At 34.0% G+C, this 19,223-nt stretch overlaps 2 protein-coding genes across 3 annotated transcripts; both read left to right on the top strand.

The window, feature by feature from the left end:
- The first annotated feature begins 117 nt into the window (after positions 1-117).
- Positions 118-2,883, top strand: LOC122275148 (probable E3 ubiquitin-protein ligase BAH1-like). 2 transcript variants are annotated; one of them, XM_043084112.1, is made up of 6 exons: positions 122-558; positions 1,005-1,249; positions 1,353-1,601; positions 1,695-1,832; positions 2,359-2,417; positions 2,499-2,883. In XM_043084112.1, the coding sequence occupies exons 1-6, from the start codon at positions 402-404 to the stop codon at positions 2,602-2,604; spliced, it is 954 nt and encodes a 317-aa protein (XP_042940046.1). In that variant the 5' UTR covers positions 122-401; the 3' UTR covers positions 2,605-2,883. The 2 variants fall into 2 exon arrangements, with proteins under 2 accessions (XP_042940045.1, XP_042940046.1); XM_043084111.1 differs by having other exon boundaries at positions 118-558; positions 1,353-1,832.
- Positions 2,884-3,920: 1,037 nt separating this feature from the next.
- On the top strand, positions 3,921-15,630 carry LOC122275147 (D-lactate dehydrogenase [cytochrome], mitochondrial). The gene is made up of 18 exons (XM_043084110.1): positions 3,921-4,264; positions 4,373-4,475; positions 4,642-4,742; positions 5,450-5,498; positions 5,643-5,735; positions 6,237-6,351; positions 6,916-6,976; positions 8,035-8,071; positions 8,173-8,234; positions 8,394-8,490; positions 9,385-9,459; positions 9,527-9,635; positions 10,307-10,416; positions 12,262-12,324; positions 12,461-12,540; positions 14,299-14,429; positions 14,705-14,748; positions 15,226-15,630. Exons 1-18 carry the CDS (start codon positions 4,023-4,025, stop codon positions 15,343-15,345), a joined length of 1,692 nt encoding a protein of 563 aa, XP_042940044.1. The 5' UTR covers positions 3,921-4,022; the 3' UTR covers positions 15,346-15,630.
- The last annotated feature ends 3,593 nt before the right edge of the window (positions 15,631-19,223 follow it).

The following is a 19,223-nucleotide window of genomic DNA, read 5'->3' as shown; positions in this document are numbered from 1 at the left end:
GACTGATCGAAGGTGGAAAGGAACACAATTACACGTGCGTAGCATGCACAGCAAAAGCAATAAACTCTTTCCTCCAACAGCCTGCGTCAGCGTTAATGAAAAACAAACCAAAAACGGAAGCAAGCAAGCTTGCCCACGTAACACGCAGCCTTTCCGCGAACTGCAAAAGTACCGTGATCCTTCTGTGTAATCTTATTACGCGCTCGGAACCTTTGCCACCGAACTAGTCTGGAAACGCGCACCATTTTATTCCCTTCAATTAGCAGCAATACTCCCGATCACAACCACGAAATTTTCTCTTTTTCATCCGGTATCCTCCAAACAAAAGATTAAGCCCAAGGTATACAAGAATCCGAATCAAAATATTTTTGGGTGTGAAAATTTACTGGCTTGTCGAGAAGATGAAATTCGGGGAGACTTTCACGGATTACCTGCACGGTGACCAGGAGTGGTTCCTGGAAAAATGTTCTCATGTCGAATATAAGAGCCTCAAGAAAGTTCTGAAGACCTGTCGGAGTTGCAAAGCAATGGGTGATTCCTGCAAATCGGAATGTCAATGTGAATCTTGCCCTCGATCGTGACTTTAGTTTTCGTTTTTCGGGCCGGTGTTTATTGGCATTGATAATAGTTTATCCTCTAATGACTGCCATTGCTGAATTTGTGAAGTTTTGAATTGATGAAAAACAAATCTAGGAAAATTACAGTGAAAATTGATGATTAGTAAAGCAAACGAGAATAAATCTTCGATCTTTGTGCTAAGTTTGATTACATGAATCATGGGTTTCTTTCTCTTACAGAGCAATCAAATTATTTGAAATAGTTTGGTTTTTTTTTCAGATTTTTTTTTTTTTTTTTTTTTTTTTTTTAATTTGTAAACGTTCGTGTGGATTTGTCAAATATAATCATTTTTCTCGTTTCTTTGACATATTGGGAATTGCATTTTTGTTTTCTTTTAGTTGGTAATCGATAGTCCCTCTTATGATGCTTTGTGCGTTGATCTGCAGTGTGTGATCAGAAGTTCTTTTCTGAGCTGACGAAGGAAGCTTCGGAAATAAATGGATGCTTTAGTTCAAGAGTCAGGCATCTCCTTGATCTTCATGTTGCCTCCGGAATGCAGGGATATTTATTGCGTTTGCGTCGTTATTTCAAGAATGATCAACAGGCAATGGTACTAGAAGGACGGAAGCTGGTTGAATATGTTACAATGAATGCGATTGCTATCAGAAAAATCCTTAAGAAGTATGATAAAGTATGCATCGGATAAGTTTGTACCTGCTCACTATCCTCGCTGTTTTGGTTGATTTTCCTTTGCATCAAACAATAATCCCGGTGTTTTGCGCCTTCCCTTTTAGGTTCATTGCTCAGAAAATGGGAGGAATTTCAAATCCAAATTGCGGGCGGAACACATTGAGCTTTTGCAATCTCCTTTGCTCATAGAATTGGCTGCTTTTTATTTGAGTTTCAACGGAGAAAAAAAAGGAGAGTTTAATGAGTTCTCTAGCCAGTTTTCTTGTGATTTTGATGCAACCCCACCTGTAATGACATTGAGGCTTCCGCATTCTATAAAGCTAGAATATGATCTGACTTGCGCTGTTTGCTTGGTAAGATCCTTCTTTTCAGTTGCATTCTGGGGAAATATATTTTGCTTTTGCACGCATTCTCTTATATATGTGTATTTAATTATGCTCTCACAGGATGTTGTTTTTAATTCGTACGCATTGAGTTGCGGCCATCTTTTTTGCAAGTCATGTGCTTGCTCATCTGCTTCTGTGTTGATCTTCCAAGGCCTTAAAGCTGCAAATCCGCAGTCGAAGTGCCCAATCTGCAGACAGGTTTGTATTTAGCATAAGAAGAAAATGGGGAAGTATTATTTGATGTCCAAACGCCTGTTTCTGCAACTAGAGAAATCTAATAATAAGCTTAGTCAACTTGTCGTACAATTCGGTAGGGCCTTGTCTTTTGACTTTCTCGTGACTTTCCTAAATATGCTTGCTAATGCTTCTTCTTAATCATAAAACTTTGTTGAAAGGAGGAACGTTTGAAAGTGCATGTTGAATAACATACATTCCAACAAATTTGTTGAAGTTCTGTCCAACTATGACCAGCAAAGTTTGCATTCAACAGAGGATTTCCTTGATGTTTAAAGTCCCATATTCAGCATTGAGACACTTTCCCTTCTGACGGGATCGATGAGATGAAATAATATTGTCCCTTGTAAAATATTTTTCGTAGTCCATCTTCTTGGAATAGAAAGTTTTTCTGTTGGCAGTAATAAACTTCTGAATATGTGTTGCAAAACCAAACAAAGCAAAGATTCTTCTTCACCTGAAATTTATCTTTTCGTCTTTTCTGGATCAGGTTGGAGTATATGCAAAAGCACTTCACATGGTAGAACTGGACATGCTATTGAAAAAAAGGTGAAGAGAAATGAATAAGCTATAACCCCCTTTCTTCGCCTGAGAAAACATCGACATTACTGACCTCAAGAGCCCTTGCAGGTGTAAAGACTACTGGAAGGAGAGGTTTGCTGCAGAACGTGCCGAGACGACGAAACAATCCAAGGAGTTTTGGGAGGCAGAGGCCAAGTATTTAATTGGGTATTGATCATCATGTGGTTCTCTCATGATGAAACTTGAAAGTTTTCCTATTACGTATAAGCATTTGCATGTGGGCTGGGATTTTGATGGTGCTTGGTGTATCGATCTTTGGTGACAATGTTCATGCTTTTAGTTTTAACTCACGAGGAAGACGTCTATTTACCCCTGTGACCATATCAGTTAACTTGCAATGTTGCTGAAAATGTTATTTTGTGTTTGTCATCCAGAGTTACATGATGACTTATTTTATGTAATCAAGGTTTTTGTGGATATTAATTTCTCTCTATCGTTGCTTCCCAATTTTTTTAAGAAGGAAATGTTGAGTTTGCAAAAAATATTATTTTACAAATTGATGGGAATTTATATGGCAGAAAATTGGAGGTGAAAATGTTCAAATGGCACAAGAGACGAATGATCATGGCTCATAAAAAAAAGTTCAATTCCCTTATTCAACTTGAATCGATTAGAAATTGAGCCAATTCCAGTATTTTTTATTTATTTATTCGCACACATAATTTTTGAAGACTTTATAACTCAAGTTTATCTACTTTTTCGTAAAGTAAGGGCTGGTTTGGTTAGATATATAAAAATAAATTATCTCATTTTATCTCACATAATTATTAATATTTTTTTAAAATTTTTACATAAAATATAATAAACAATTTAATTTTTTTAAATTTTAAAACAAAATTAATATTAAAAAAATTATATTATATTAATATTTTATTCAATATTTAACAAAACATCACATATGTATAACCAAACGAGACCTACGCCTTTGAGTCATTGAAGCATTAATTCACTAAAATTTATAATAAAAAAAAAATAGTTTTAATTTATCATTTAAGTTTTAAGTTTGAATAATATTAGATATAATTATAAGTAGTACAAACAATTGTAATTTTTTTTGTCAAAAAATAAGATTTATTATTCAAAAATTAATTTTATTTTATATAAATATTATATTTTCTTATTTTTTTTAAAATACATAATATTGATACTGTAAATATATCTATACACACACATATAAGTACAAATATCATTTCTATTTTAAGTTCTAACTATAATAAACGGCCGCCGGACTCATAAGCCCACTAGTTTCATCCCTGGTAAAAAAGAGAAATATTTTTTACCGTCGATAGATGTAATCGGTATGCAGTTAGTTGTAAAAAAAAAAATTAATACAAGTCCTATATAAAAAAAATTATTTTTATAATTTTTTTTATTTATATAGGTCTCTTAAATATAAAAATTTTTTTTTATAATTTTTTTTATTCTTTTTATATAGCTGACTGTATTTATTAACTGTACGTAGCAAAGCCGGGAAAAAAACAGGAGTGCTTATATACCCACCAATTCAGTGGCTATAGCCGGAGTCTCTCTCCCCGTCTCTGTTTGTTCATCTGGTTCCGGTGACAAACAACGATGACCTTCTTGTCCTGGTTTTCTCGTCTACGTTCCGCTTCGAAGGACTTCTTCTACTCCAACCTCCGAAGCTCACATTTCCATAATTTTAACACTCCAAGATCACCCACCACGCATATCTTCCACTCAAGAAAATCATATCTACCTCTACTTCCTGCGGTCCTTGCAGCCTCAGTTGGATCAATTGCCCTTCAGTCTCATTCAAAATATTCATTCTCTGACGCTTCTGATCTCGATGCTAGGTGCGTTTTTTTCCCTTTTTCGATAAGAAGTGTTATTTTAAGATTTTTGATTGGTTGGGAAAACAAGGAACTGCTCAATCAATGGGTTTTAATGTTTCTGGTTAATAGAGGTGTCAGCTTTGGGGGAAAAGGTAGCACGGAGTTTGTGGTAAAGGGCTCTCGTAAGGAACTTCCACAAGAGCTCGTTGATGAACTGAAGGCTATCTGTCAAGTATTCTATCGCTGTTTCTTTATATTTGATTGTTGTGAAATTTTGAAGGAAGGAATATGGTCTTCATTATCATCATCCTTGCTGTCGTTGCTATTATTATTATGCCAATTGTTACAATTGTTAGTTTATTGTTTGTGGGCGGTTAATGATACTGTTAGTTATGCAGGATGACATTACTACGGATTATGATGAGAGGTATATCCATGGAAAACCACAAAACAGCTTTCACAAAGCAGTCAATATCCCTGATGTGGTTGTTTTTCCAAGGTGACACTTATATGGCCATTTGGCCTTGAGGTTTGATGATTAATCTTTGTGGATAAGCTTTTCGGGTCCTTCATTGTTCCTTATCTTCGTATGTTATCTTATTCACACTTCTTCAAGAATGTTGGTTTCGTATGGATTTGTTTAAACTTCACATAAATTTATATGAAGTAGCAGTGTACAAGTTCTTTGAGATTTCTAGAAATAGTATCTATCTGGGATCGTCAAAAACTCAATGATGATGATGCTTGCATGGTAGATGAGTTTAATCATTAATTCCATCTTAAAGTGAACTTTGTGGTAATTTTCTTCCCCCACCCTGCTAGGTAACGATTGTAGCAGTCATGTAGTGTGGCAGCAAGATTATAGTTCAATGGTGAAGCCCGAGCTACAACGATGCCTGCATGTCACCATATAAACCTTTTGCACGTGTGTGCACTAGTACTTGTGTACCATGAATGTTTGTTTACATTTTAGGTGTTTCCTATGTTTGATAGCTTAATATGACAAGATGCGTGAAATTTGTCACGAGCAGTTTCATGTTATGTATTCAAGACACGAGGAAATATTATAAGCTTTTGGGGATACATAAAAACTCTGCCTTTTATGATATTCAAAATTTGGAATGCAGAAATTTCTCGAGATTATATGAAATACTTATTAGATTTCATGGTATCTAGACAGAATGTGACCTGATTTCTAATTTTCAGGTCCGAGGAAGAAGTTTCCAAGATAGTCAAATCATGTGACATGCATAAGGTCTGAGTTACTGTGTTTCTCCTACAATTCTATCGATTGACAATAATGCTCTACTCTTATGCTTATCCTTACACTTGTACTGTGGTTCTTACTTTGAGATATGTGGTATTCCCCTTTCACTTGGATTGTTCTAAATGACCATAGGTTCCCATTGTACCATATGGTGGAGCTACATCAATTGAGGGTCACACCTTGTCTCCAAACGGAGGTGTTTGCATCGACATGACATTGATGAAGGTATGTATTGATCTCTTTGTATTGTATAAGGGTTAGCACCGAAAAAAAAACTCACTTTCTTTAGAACTGAAACTTACAATTTTCTGATGCCGTTTCTTATGTTTGGATAGAGAACTCTTAATTTTTGGCTGACAACTTTGCTCAAGAATTATGCAATTTTTAGGCCTTCATATATTAAATGATATAGGGTACATCAGCATGGTTAAAAGTTGCAACCATTGTATTTGGTTCGATGCCGGCTTTGATGCAAGCATGCAAGTGCTTCCCTTTCCTTTTGTATATAGATTATGTATACATATATGTAACCCAACAAAAGACAAACTTAAGGGGACTTTATCATGAGCTGGATCTTATTTTCACTTCCTATGATGTTGGTCTAATGAGTCTAAATTTATCATTCTCTTGCATTTAATTTATATTTTCTAGTTGCAAAACAATTAATTTTTGGCATTATGATTCCTGGCTGTCATGCTTATATTGAATCATTTGTTCAAATGGTAGAGCATTAAAGCGTTACATATTGAGGACATGGATGTGGTTGTTGAGCCTGGGATTGGATGGATGGAGCTTAATGAATACCTGGAGCCTTATGGTCTGTTCTTTCCTCTTGATCCAGGTTAGTTTAACATGCGTTCTTCTACTAATGCTTTTTTTTCTCGAACCAATACACTTATTTATGCTTGTTCATTGCCATTTAGAACCAATACACATTTTGAACTGGGCGAGTAATAGCAAATTTTCATGAAACTCATAGCCTAGTTAATCAACATGAAACTTTATCTCTGCAGCATAAAATCTTCCTTTGATAGCATGGCATCACAAATCTTATTCTTCTCAATGCTTTACTAAATCAGAGAGGCTACTCTGTATAATGAAATTTGGGTAAGCATGTGGTGTTGCTGCTTCAAAGGTTAAAACTTTGCATAAAAAAATTGAGACAACCCATTTTGTGAATGTAATTCTATGTTTTTAGTTTGCCCTTATCATTTTTGGCCAATTTAGGGTGAGAGTGACTCCATACTATGCTTTGAGCTGTTTCATTTATGTTATATATGCATCTGGTTTAGAAATTCGGCTCGAGCCACGAGGTTCCATTATTTAAAATAGATTTATGGTACTAAAAAAAAATTTTGCACTGCCTCCTGGATTCCTTGTCATAAAAGGAATTTTTGAAATGCAGGGCCCGGTGCTACCATCGGGGGTATGTGTGCTACACGTTGTTCCGGTTCTTTGGCTGTAAGGTAGTTGCCTTGTTTTCTCAGCTTTGAATTTTTGGTTTTGCTGGAAATATCCTGTTTTTTATTGGTATCTTGATGCATGCAAGTTTGTTTCTCATAAGTAAAGACTCAAGACCTTGATTACCTGATGATGTAACATTTAGAGGCCTATGTAGACTGTGTTCAAATGTTATCCAAAACCTAATGGTCTTCTTTACGGAACAATATTGTGATTAAGTGGTAGAAATACATGAAAGCAACTGAGCACAGTCCCAGCTTCTCTAGCTAGTATTCTTTTGTCGCAGATTTATAAATGCCTAAGTCTTTCTTCTCTGAGAGAGTACTCAAGTTGCAGGAGTATAATGAAATGCAGTAAGAGTTGCATATGATTAATCTGTACATGGAGTGCTGTATTAAGGTTGATTTTTAAGAATATGTGCCCTTTTTTCTTAATTGATTATCATAGTTCCTGTGGATTGTTTGACTTCTAATTTGTTTTCAACCATTTCCGTAACTATCTGATTGAAAGCTTGAGTTGTTGCTCCTTGTCCAACACAGATGCTGATTTATGGATAGTGAATCTATTGTTACCCTAGCAAGTGCCAACTGTATGTACTATGTACACTATATCCCAAATGAACTAGTTAAGGCTAGAATTTGAATTCCCCAGAATCATGTATAACACCTTCTTCTAGCTGGTATAGTAGTGTAGGACTGAAAAACTTCCCAATCCAGAATAACACCGGTTCCTTTCCGCTCTTTGAGCCCCATGCTTTAGGAGTGGTGGCGTCTAATCCCAAAAGCGTACCCAAAATTGGTCAGAAATGGCCATCATGGGTATCTATGTACTAAACTTTCATCTGCTTCCATCACCATATTCTGTAGAACATCTACTGGAGCAAGCAAATTTGGAAACCGGGTCCATAATTATTTCTGAATTTTAGTCTTAAATTTATGATGTTAACCTGGATGCTTCTCTTTATACGTTGAATTCTCACTCACATAAGTAGAAAAAAAATCTAGAAATAGTTTCAATGGTTTGATTTTATATTAGAGTTAATTTTTCTGTTTCTGGCATGTAGGTATGGAACCATGCGTGATAATGTCATAAATCTTAAGGTTTGTCAGTAAACCTTATCGCACTGATATCGAAACAATCAACTCTTCTGATGCCCAATTCACCTTCCAGATGCTGTATTGTTTTTCTGTTTGTCTTCCAGGTAGTTCTTGCCAATGGAGATATTGTCAAGACGGCATCTCGTGCTCGAAAGAGTGCTGCAGGGTTTGTTCTTTTGTCTTTATCAAATCTATTTTTGAAGATTTCCTTTTCTCTGGTTAGTTTCTGACGAGTTCTGTTAAAAAATAAATGAGAAAGCTGGTGAGATGAAAATGAGATCTTTAACCAGGCAGGACATTAACCTTTCAACATTGAATCTTGTAGCTATGATCTCACCCGCCTGATGATTGGAAGTGAAGGAACTCTGGGTGTGATAACAGAAGTCACTCTTCGGCTTCAGAAAATCCCACAGTATTCAGTGGTACTTTGACACTTTATTTGTTTTAAATTTTTTTTAGATAATTCTAGTTTGCTGACTTATGTCTTTGGATAAGTGGATGTTAAACCGATCATATAATAAATCTTTATCATATAATTGTATTGTTATGCAGTTTCAATGAAAAATATATTTGAATCTTACTTCTCATTTCAATGTACCTAGTCCTCATTGGTAATCCTTGCCACTATAAAGTACACAGCTTGTGTGGAGGCTTCTTGACTTGTGTAACTGCCGTCCTCCCTTGTTTCTGATTCCATACAACGAGGTGAAAGATAAGTGATACATAACATGTTGGGAAAAAGATACACTAAAAATGCAAGACTTGCATTTTATGATAATTTGAGCTGTCTTGTTACTTCATACGAATATACAAGTAATTTAACTAATCTGATCGTGTTAGACAAAAGCTTTTGGTCATCAACATAATTCTCATCAAGACAGAAGTATTTCTCTCTATAGAATGTCATGGTTCTTGCCTACAGTGCTTCTACAAAGTTGGCACTGAAAGATGAGCATATATTTGCTGTTGCTCTTATTGTAGACTCGCTAGCTATTGCAAGCACCCAATGATTGAAGTGTTCTAAATGGATAGAAATGTGTAACTCTGGAATCATAATTCTGTTGTGTTGTTATTAGGTGCTTGAAGTTAATCACAGTTTGGCCATTTCTAGTGTAAATTAAGATTGTTTCTTCTATTAATATTTGGAAAAGATACACTGTAGTGAACATTGGCACCTTTCTTTGACCCACTTCCAAATATCAGAATTAAAATTTTATTTTCTTGTCTCGAAATCATTAATTAACTCTCAGTTGGAGTCATATTCATGTCCAATGCTTAAATGCATTTTGTTGATTAAATTCTCAACAATATTGCAGGTTGCAATGTGTAATTTCACTTCAGTTAAGGATGCAGCAGATGTTGCTATTGCTACGATGCTGTCTGGTATACAGGTGGGACTTTAGCTGCATATTTTGTCCCCTTTTCAATCCTTTATGGATATTCTTTTCATACTTCTAGGTGTCAAGGGTAGAACTATTGGATGAGGTTCAAGTGAGGGCTATCAATATTGCTAATGGAAAAGATTTGCCTGAAACTCCAACTTTGATGTTTGAATTTATTGGCACAGGTAAACAGGATCCTCCTCGTTCTCTCTCTCTCTCTCTCTCTGAAATTTCAAATTGAAGGCAACCTTATCATTGAGCTTACTGCACTGACCTGTACTGACCTGGTAGGCTTCCTTTATTGTCATAAGGCCAAAGCCAACATTATTTTATGATTGTTGACTCTTATGTCGGCTTAAACTAAAGAAGTTTATGCTGAATAGGATGTAATTATTCTAGGTCAGAAATCACAAGTAAGATCACAGATAATATGCTTGTCATGACTCAAGTCTTTAAATTGTCCTCCTCCCTTCCCTCCTCTCTTTTTTTTTTTTTTTGATTGGCACTGAGTGTTGAGGAACAACATCCCGACTAATCTAGGGGGTGCATAGGCTCTCGGCAAGGAGTTTTTCGCAAGTGCACCTCAAGAAATTCAAGGAGAAAATCGCCCAGTCCGATGGCCTCTAGAGATTGTTTGCACCTAAGGGGATTTGAACCTTAGACCTGGGGGGAGCATACTCCCAAGCCCAAGGCATTTATCATTGAGCCAACCCCTAGGGATCTTCTAAGTAACATGATCATTGCTTTTTCATATTTCTGAATAATGCATCACAATTTCCTATAGAAATTTTCTCTAACATATCTTATTCTGTACCTTTTGTGATTCCTGATTTATTCCCCAACTACTGTATTTTAGAGGCATATTCACGCGAGCAAACACAAATTGTTCAGAAGATCGTTGCAGAGCACAATGGCTCAGATTTTGTTTTTGCAGAAGATTCTGATGCTAAAAAGGAACTTTGGAAGGTAGAGATTACTTTTTTTTTTTATAGGTAAAAGAAAATATTATTGAAGAAAAAGAAAATGGCCTAAGCCATGTACACCGGAAGTGTACAGAAGAACACCTAAATACATTCTAGCTATGTTGAATTAAAGACAAAAAATCATGAGCATTATCCCCATTTAGTACAATAGCCGAAAACCAAGACAAAAGAGTGTGCAGAAAAAAATTCTTCAGCTCCTCTCTTGTTCGCTCCTTGTCCTCGAAACAACGTGCATTCCTCTCTAACCAAAGGCACCACATGATACACAGCGGAATCATCTTCCATGCCTCAGCCACCTGATGACAACCTTGCAACTTCCTCCAACAACCCAACAGCTCCACAACCCTCAGGGCCATCACCCACGGAACATCAATCCTTTGAAAAATCTCATCCCACAACCCCCTTGCAACCTCACAATGCAATAGCAGGTGGTCCACCGATTCTCCATTCTTTTTGCACATATAGCACCAATCTACCATGACACAACCCCTCTTTCTCAAGTTGTCCGTAGTCAGGATCTTCCCAAGAGCAGCACTTTAAACAAAAAAAGCAACTTTGGATGGCACTCGGGACCTCCAAATATTTTTCCAGGGGAACGGGATATGATCTTGTGTTATCAAGATCTTGTAATACGCCTTAACCGTGCATTTCTTATTATTAGCCCTCCACTTCACTCTATCCCCCCCTACCGTTGGCAAACCCTTGGAGTATAGCAAGCTGAAAAAAACTGATACATTAGTAAGTTCCCAATCGTGGAAATTCCTATTAAAAAGAATATTCCATTGATGAGAGCCATTCAAAAAGAAACGCATATCCGCCACAGAAGCCTCCCTATTCGCTGCAATACTATAAAGAGCCGGGAACGCCCTTTTCAAAGCTTGATCTCCGCACCACACATCCTGCCAAAAGCTGATACGGTTGCCCACACCTGGAGGTTGAGTACTGATTGACATTTTGTTATGTTTCTTCTTCATGTTGACTTAAAAACTAGGTCATTTTAGTGTGGAGCTATTTTTTGTATTCAAATCATAAGCCTACAAGTTTGGCCATTTACATCTGCAAATAGACTTGGTGGCTGCTTTATTTAAAATCTGCACTTGAACTTGTGTTGCTTATTGAACTTCTCCGCTATTTTAATGTAAATGTCCAAATTATATAGTTTTTCATATATAATGTCATTTATTTGGTATGCTTTATGTGAATCTTAGACTCAAGCATGCACGGTGCCCTCTATCCCAGCTATTTTACTGCAATGAATAATTATAATCTTACCTTGCTAATAAATTTATAGTATGACATGCATAAGTTATACACGTAAGTAGAATGTGAATCCCGAAAACCCACTTTAGGTTAAAATTCTATAAAGCATGGTTCTATTAATGTTAGGCAGCTCCTGAAAACTAGAATTACTTCATCTCCGTGTGACTCGTTTTATAGACTGATAGTACATTCAAATGTACCTCTTTACGGATGCACGGATACATGCATGTGCACGAGGGTGCACACATACAACTTGGACTATATATGCATATGCAGTATGTGGTTCTTGAGCCGCATCCTTGTATCTCAACTCAGTCCAAAACATACCAGAGACCAGGTTAATTTCCATAACCAATCTTTATCAGATCAAAACCCAAACTGGCCTTTATGTTCATATTTGGTAAGTAGGTATTGGTTTTTTATTCACTTAATTTGTAGCACTTTTTTTTAGTCTTTCAGTAGAGATCCGATGGTGTATCTTGTTTAATGAGGTCTCTGGTCTGGTCAGAGGCTTCATCCAAGAAGTTGATCTCTATGTTTTCTAATGCAAAGTTTTAATTACATGAAGATAAGGAAGGAGGCACTCTGGGCTTGCTTTGCATTGGAACCTAATTTTGAGGCAATGATTTCGGTCAGTTGCTATTGGAGATTTTAGTTACAATTGTATTTGCTTCCTTACTCTTAAGAACCACTTTTTTTTTTGGGGGGGGGGGGGGGGGGGGGGGGGGGTTTGCTGGTTTAAAATCTATAACTTTTCATTTTTGCAGGATGTATGTGTTCCTCTCTCATCCCTTGCAGAATTAATATCAAGGTCCAAACAAGAGCTCAACGCATCACCACTGGTCTGGTATGTCTGATCAGAATGACTGTTCTTTTGTGGACATAAAGGTTGAGCTGAAGTCTTTTGCATTTATTTTTCAGTGTGGGTGTTCAAATTAGGGGTGAATTCGGTCCGGTCCGGGGAGATTTTGTGGACCGGACCGGACCTATTCAGTCCAGGGTTTTCTCACCCTGGACCGGACCGAACTCCCTCAGAACCGGTCCAGTCCGGTCTGGTCTGTCCATTCGGTCCACTGTTGACTTTTTTTTTCTTTTTTTTTATCCAATGACATTTTGTCCAATACTTATGTAATTATATTGTGATATATTTAATATATATACATATAGTATACTATTATGTATATATATTAGTAATACGCTAATACTATTAGTCTATTAGTAATAATACTATAACTAATAACTATATGTAATAATAGTAATAGTGATAACTATATATGTAACTATATGTAATACTAATAACTATACTAGTACTAATACTATAACGAATAACTATATGTAATGATAGTAATACTATATGTAATACTATATTAAATAATAGTAATAATAGTAATACTCTTATTACTAATACTCTATGTAGTTATGGTGATTTAATACTAACATATTACATATTGAGCTAACTATACTAATACTATTATAATTTATACCATAACTTTTATAATATGTTAATACATTAATATATATACTAGCACTATATATTTTTTTTGATCGGTTATACTAGTACTATATATTATAGTTAATAGTTATACATTAAAGAATATATTAATACATTGATACTAAATATATATAGTTATAGACTTATAATGATTTAGTTATTATGAATTTATGATTAGTATAACTATTTAATTGTATTAGTATTAGACTATTAGTAATTCAATTTGGCTATATTATATTAGTAATATTAGTTATGTTGAATCAGTTAGTTAGTATAACTATATTCTACATTATTAGTATTAATATAAATATTAGTATTAGTTATAACTATATAGCCTATATTAGAATTGAGAGTCTTAGACTATATAATAGACTAATAATATTAGTACAACTATATAAGTATATTGTATAGCTATATATTAGTTTTAATTATAGTGATTAGTATAATTATATAATAGTAGACTATTAGTATAACTATATATTAGTATTAGTTATAATGTTATGGTGATTTAGTATATTATAATTTATATATTATATTTATACTATAACTCTTATAATATATTAATATATACTAGTACTACATATTATAGTTATATATTAAAGAATATAATAATACATTCATACTAAATATATATAGTTATATTTCTAGTGATTTAATTATTAACTTATTATGATTAGTATAACTATATAAATTATATAATAGTATATTAGTATTAATAGTAGACTATTAGTATAGGTCACTATAGCTATTGTTGAAGCATTAGTTATAGTGATTTAGTATAACTATATATTAGTATAAGTATAACTATAGTCTATATTAGACTATTAATATTTTTTATACCATATATAATTATATAATTAATTATATACAACTATTATAAAAATAATAATAATTTTTTTTTAATTTCTATTTGGTCTGGTCCGGGGTGAAAAACCCTTGGACCAGGACTAGACCGAAACCCTTCGGTCCCTTAAAAAATGGACCGGACCGGACCTGTCCAAAAGTGGCCGGTCCGGTCAGTTTATCCAGTCCGGACCGTCCGATTCTCAGCCCTAGTTCAAATGACCTGATACTCACATTGCACATGCCTCTCATCATTTTTCCTATTAACAGCACAGTTATTGCTCATGCTGGTGATGGAAATTTCCACACGGTCATTCTGTTCGACCCTAACATAGAGGAACACCGGCAGGAGGCAGAGAGACTTAACCAATTTATGGTCCATACCGCATTGGCAATGGAAGGTCTGTACTCTATTCGGGGACAAACTTAGAGCATCTGCTCTTGTAATTTTAATATGCATGCTCTATCAGTGGTTGCTCATAATACCGTGGTGCTTATCTGTTCACAAGTTCATGTGCTACTTCTGTGTGCAAGTGGTATTCAGAAGTTGATGTTATCTTGAGTAAATTATTCTGCTGCTTTCCCAGCCTCTGAAAACTTCTAACCGAAAAATTGTGGCTCTGCAACCTGAAAGCAAATTATGGTGCTAACAATTGTTTTTTGTGACAACAAGCAGGAACGTGTACAGGTGAACATGGTGTTGGTACAGGGAAAATGAAGGTATCTCATTTGAATCTTTAAACATTTAGGATATTTCATAGGACATCAACACACGACTTATCAAATGCACCAAGAAATAACATATCTAAAGATGGGTATGCTCGATTTCATGCTTTGGTACTTCCCTTAGCTGGCCAATGGCATGGAATTAAAAGGAACTTTTGCTTATTTATTTATTTACTGGGACAAGTGGGACAACTAATGCAGCCAGGTATGTAAGGAATGCATAGATTATGCCATATTTTTTGATGGATTATAGCATTGAAGATACATAGATTGGCCTTCAATCACAGAGGGAAAATTTAACCCATATGAGGACTATGGCTGGAGCAAACTTTTTATGATGCTTCTTATTTCGGTTGACGTTTTTCATTAGCATGTATAATTTACTAGGATTGGCAATTCAAGTTCAAAGACTCAAGTGCCTTGTCAATTTTCTAAACAATGTAGTTACTATTCTGCATTTACCCTTTTCAGTATCTTGAGAAAGAGCTTGGAGTGGAGGCTCTGAGGACAATGAAAAGAATAAAGGCTGCTTTAGATCCCAACAATATTATGAATCCAGGAAAGCTCATTCCTCCCCATGTTTGTTTCTAAGAGCTTCCCCCCTTTGCTCATATATGCATGCCCAATACTCTGTTCTCACATGCGTGCACAACCTCTTTAGGAACTGTTGTGCCTTCCAAATATTGTACCTGCCAGAGTGGCAGAATCCGTTTTGTAATCCACAGACAATGAATCATAAACCTTTTTTTGATAAGTCAATGACTCATAAACTTGGTCGATGGGCAATTGCATCAGACCTTTAGTGTAATTGCCTATCGGCCTCCCCAACATCTGTTCGGCGTTGACTTGAGAAATTAAAAGGTTGTTACTACTTCACCCTTGTTATAAGTTTCTCATAGTTATTTTGTTGTTTTTTCTTAGTGATTTTACCACTTGATCTGAGAATGTTCAGAAGTTGTTTAGATCGAATTTGCTAAAAGAAATTCTTAGTGGCAATCAAGTCTTGACAAGTATACAGTCATAGAGCGTGAAAGTTTTACGCATTTTTTTTTTAAAAAAAAAATAAGGTTTATTATTAAAAAAATAATTTTTTATGTGAATTTTAAATTTATTTATTATTTTTTAAAAAAGTATGCAAGACTTAGACGTTATAGGACTGATAAATATTATTTCTTTCTTGACAAAGAAGTATGATTGGTTTAATCAAATCTTTGAGACCTTTATCAGGAAAAATAAATAAAGAAATTCCTGTAAAAGCTGCGCTACTTTTAGGATGATCAAATCCCACGTAAAAAGTTTGCTACATGATCTCAACTTCATTGTCATTCGTAGGCTATGTCATAGTTGCTAATAACTTTAGAATGATCAAATCCCACGTAAAGGAGAGAATCGACAAGAAAATCGGGCCACCGATTCGGTTCACCGGTGCGAGTGTAACTACAACTGGGATTCTTGTCTTCGTATAACCTAGTTGTGTGGGTTTCTTCTGTTCTCGACCAAGACGTCTAAGAGTAGGCCAATAGCATAGATATGGCCCGGCTGGTCATTGAAACTCCGAGTCCTTATGCATTGGCAGGAAGGCCAAGCGAGGAATAGAAGTCAAACGAGGTAGAAGACAAAGAGTGGCTGTGGGACAAAATAGAAGTAATCTCAAAGATTCTAAATATTGAGCTTTTAAAAGTATTTTGTCTTTGCTAAAAAAGGTAAAGATCTTCGTGACTCTTCAATAACCGAGTATAGATTTGGTTCCTAAGTTGCAAATTCATGGAAAGAGGAATATTGTTATATATAGTAAATTATGTTATCTTTGTTGATATAACATATTTTAATTGATTTAGTGTGTTAACCACTTAAATGATTATTTAAAATATTTCTTATAACAATAGTAATAATGACAAAATCAATTACAAAAAATAATATTTTTCTATTTTAAATAATAATTATTTAGGTGGTTAACATTTTTTTTTTTAAAGTTGGAAGCCTCGTAATAGAGACCCCGTCTTAAGTTTATTAAAAAATAACTCTCACTTATGACATAGGAAAACCGTAAAACAAGTCAAGCATTTGAAAGGATTACAAAACAGAACACAAAAAAAAAGCTCTCAAAAACAAAACCAACTAAACACAAAACCAACCATTCTAAACAGAGACCTATAACAATACCAAAAAAATAAAAATAAAATCAAACTAATCAACCTCATAAGCTTCGAATATTAGCAGTACCCATTTTGTCTAATTTGTACCACCCCTTTGTAAGAAGAGGCAGTTGAGAACGTTCCTCATAAAACTTATTCTCACCCACGTGCAAAGTTGCCTCTATGTTTTAGGTGGTTAACATATAGATAAATATTTTAGCTATAAATAAATTTTATAAAAATAAATTCATAAATTGATATAGTTTGATGTTATATTTTAAATTATAAAATTATTTTTATTATAAAATATATCTAATGTATCTTATAAATTTACATCAATTTAAGATTTTTTTTTTATGATTGTAATACTTGTCGATATATCATATTTATCTCTCTTTCACCGACAACCAATGTTGAGGTGGTCTGAAAAATTATACTCATCATCTTTACATTATATATATTTTTTAATTTTTTAATTTTTTTCTTTTATCAAATATATTTTGTATGAATAATAAGTAAAATAATTTAAAACAAATAAAAAAAAAAAAGAAATGGTATATAATGCACGGTCTTGATGTTTAAGGAGCATCATCTCTTGTTCGGAAAAATATATTTACAAGCACAATTATGCACTAATATGTGTATTAATATGATGTGATTGGTTAAAAAGTAAATTTTATTAAAAATAATATTAATTTAAATTTTAAATATAAATAAATTAATATTGATACACATATTAATACATAATTATATTTATATATAACAAAACTCCTCTAGTTAAGGGTAAAGAAAGCGGAGTGAAGTGGGAGGAGTAGCTAGGTCTAATACTAGGCATGCAGCAGGTTCCACGTAGTTATCGGCAGTGGGCACAGATATTAAATTATAAAACACACCACATGCTCAGTTGGCCACAAATGAGTCCGCACACAATCGTTTTGTAGAGGAAGACTTTTCAAACCTAGATATTGGCCGGCCGGGAGGATGGAATTTTGGCTAATTAAACCATGCAGTAGTACTTACTTGAACCATCGCCATATATTATATGTTATACCCACCATCTACAGCACCATCATCATCATCATCATCACCAGTACCTAGTACATGCACCTGAGATTTGGCATTTGGGCAATGTCCTTTCCCTAATTTGTATTCGAACATTAATAGACAAGCTTTTGGCGTTTTGCATCGGCACGGCCAATGCAGTCTACAGGTACGATTCATGCACTTGAAAATTCACATAATTTTTCACCCCTTCTGTCTTGTTAATTATATGTTCATCCCTGCATAATTATATGAACTATATATCTTAATTACAAAAATAATTTCATCTCAAAAGATTTTTTGAAACCAAATTTAACCCCTTGTATCCAGACCTACCGCCTTGTTTTTAGTATATATGCCGAGTTAGAGTTAGTCTACGTATAATTTTTAAATCTTACAAGCTCATATAATTATGTTTAAATACATTTTAAAATTATAATAATATGTTTTTAAAAATAATAATTTTATTTTATTTTACCTTTATTTATCAAATAAAACTCCACAAATAATTTCTTACACACGATTGCAAATAGAATATGCTTAGTGGGGATCCGATAAGCCAGCTTGATTGAAACCCAATCAATTGATGGGCCATCTAGCTAGCATCGTCGACCCTATTTTATGTATTTTTTTTATTTCTACTTTAATTACTGATACAGTCGATATCTTTAGACATCGCCACTATCATTTTTTACTGGTTTAAGTTCTATTCAAAGGGCCCAGCTAGCGCAGAAAAACTACTCCAATTGCAATTACAAAATGGAAAAATTTATATGTAAATATAATTGTGTATTAATATTTGTATTAATTTAATATAATTAATTAAAAAATAAATTTTATTAAAAATAATATTAATTTAAATTTTAAATATGAAAGAATCAATATTAATATACAAATTAAGACATAACTTTACTTATATATAACAAAACTCTTACAAAATTAACTCGTTATCTTAGACTCGTTCCAACCCTTTAATGTACGATCTGTCATTTAGAGATTATTAGAATATTAGGGCTTAAACTATTGTTAAACCACAGTCTTTGATATATAGTGGGCACCACGCGAACTGTTAAAAGGTATCGTTTGTTTTCATAATTATTATCATCTCATTTTATTTAGTTATTATAATTTTTTTAAATTTTTATATAAAATAAAATAAATAATTTTATTTTTTAAATATTAAAATAAAAATAATATTAAAAATAAAATATTTTCATAATATTTTAATATTAAAAAAATATTTTCATTTACAAAAACAAATGAGGCCTATTAAGAACCATATATTAATAGGCC

Source organism: Carya illinoinensis, chromosome 9 (assembly GCF_018687715.1).
Source record: "Carya illinoinensis cultivar Pawnee chromosome 9, C.illinoinensisPawnee_v1, whole genome shotgun sequence".
In the NCBI taxonomy this organism is placed as follows: Eukaryota; Viridiplantae; Streptophyta; class Magnoliopsida; order Fagales; family Juglandaceae; genus Carya; species Carya illinoinensis.
Note: the sequence above shows the minus strand (reverse complement) of the source record. Positions and strands in the feature narration are given on the sequence as shown.

Coding starts and splice junctions, on each gene's coding strand:
- LOC122275147 (XM_043084110.1), top strand. CDS start 4,023: ATGACCTTCTTGTCCTGGTTTTCTCGTCTACGTTCCGCTTCGAAGGAC. Junction 5,736..6,236: donor TCGACATGACATTGATGAAG/GTATGTATTGAT, acceptor TTCAAATGGTAG/AGCATTAAAGCGTTACATAT. Junction 14,749..15,225: donor TTGGTACAGGGAAAATGAAG/GTATCTCATTTG, acceptor TACCCTTTTCAG/TATCTTGAGAAAGAGCTTGG.
- LOC122275148 (XM_043084111.1), top strand. CDS start 402: ATGAAATTCGGGGAGACTTTCACGGATTACCTGCACGGTGACCAGGAG. Junction 1,250..1,352: donor TCCTTAAGAAGTATGATAAA/GTATGCATCGGA, acceptor CTTCCCTTTTAG/GTTCATTGCTCAGAAAATGG. Junction 2,418..2,498: donor GACATGCTATTGAAAAAAAG/GTGAAGAGAAAT, acceptor GAGCCCTTGCAG/GTGTAAAGACTACTGGAAGG.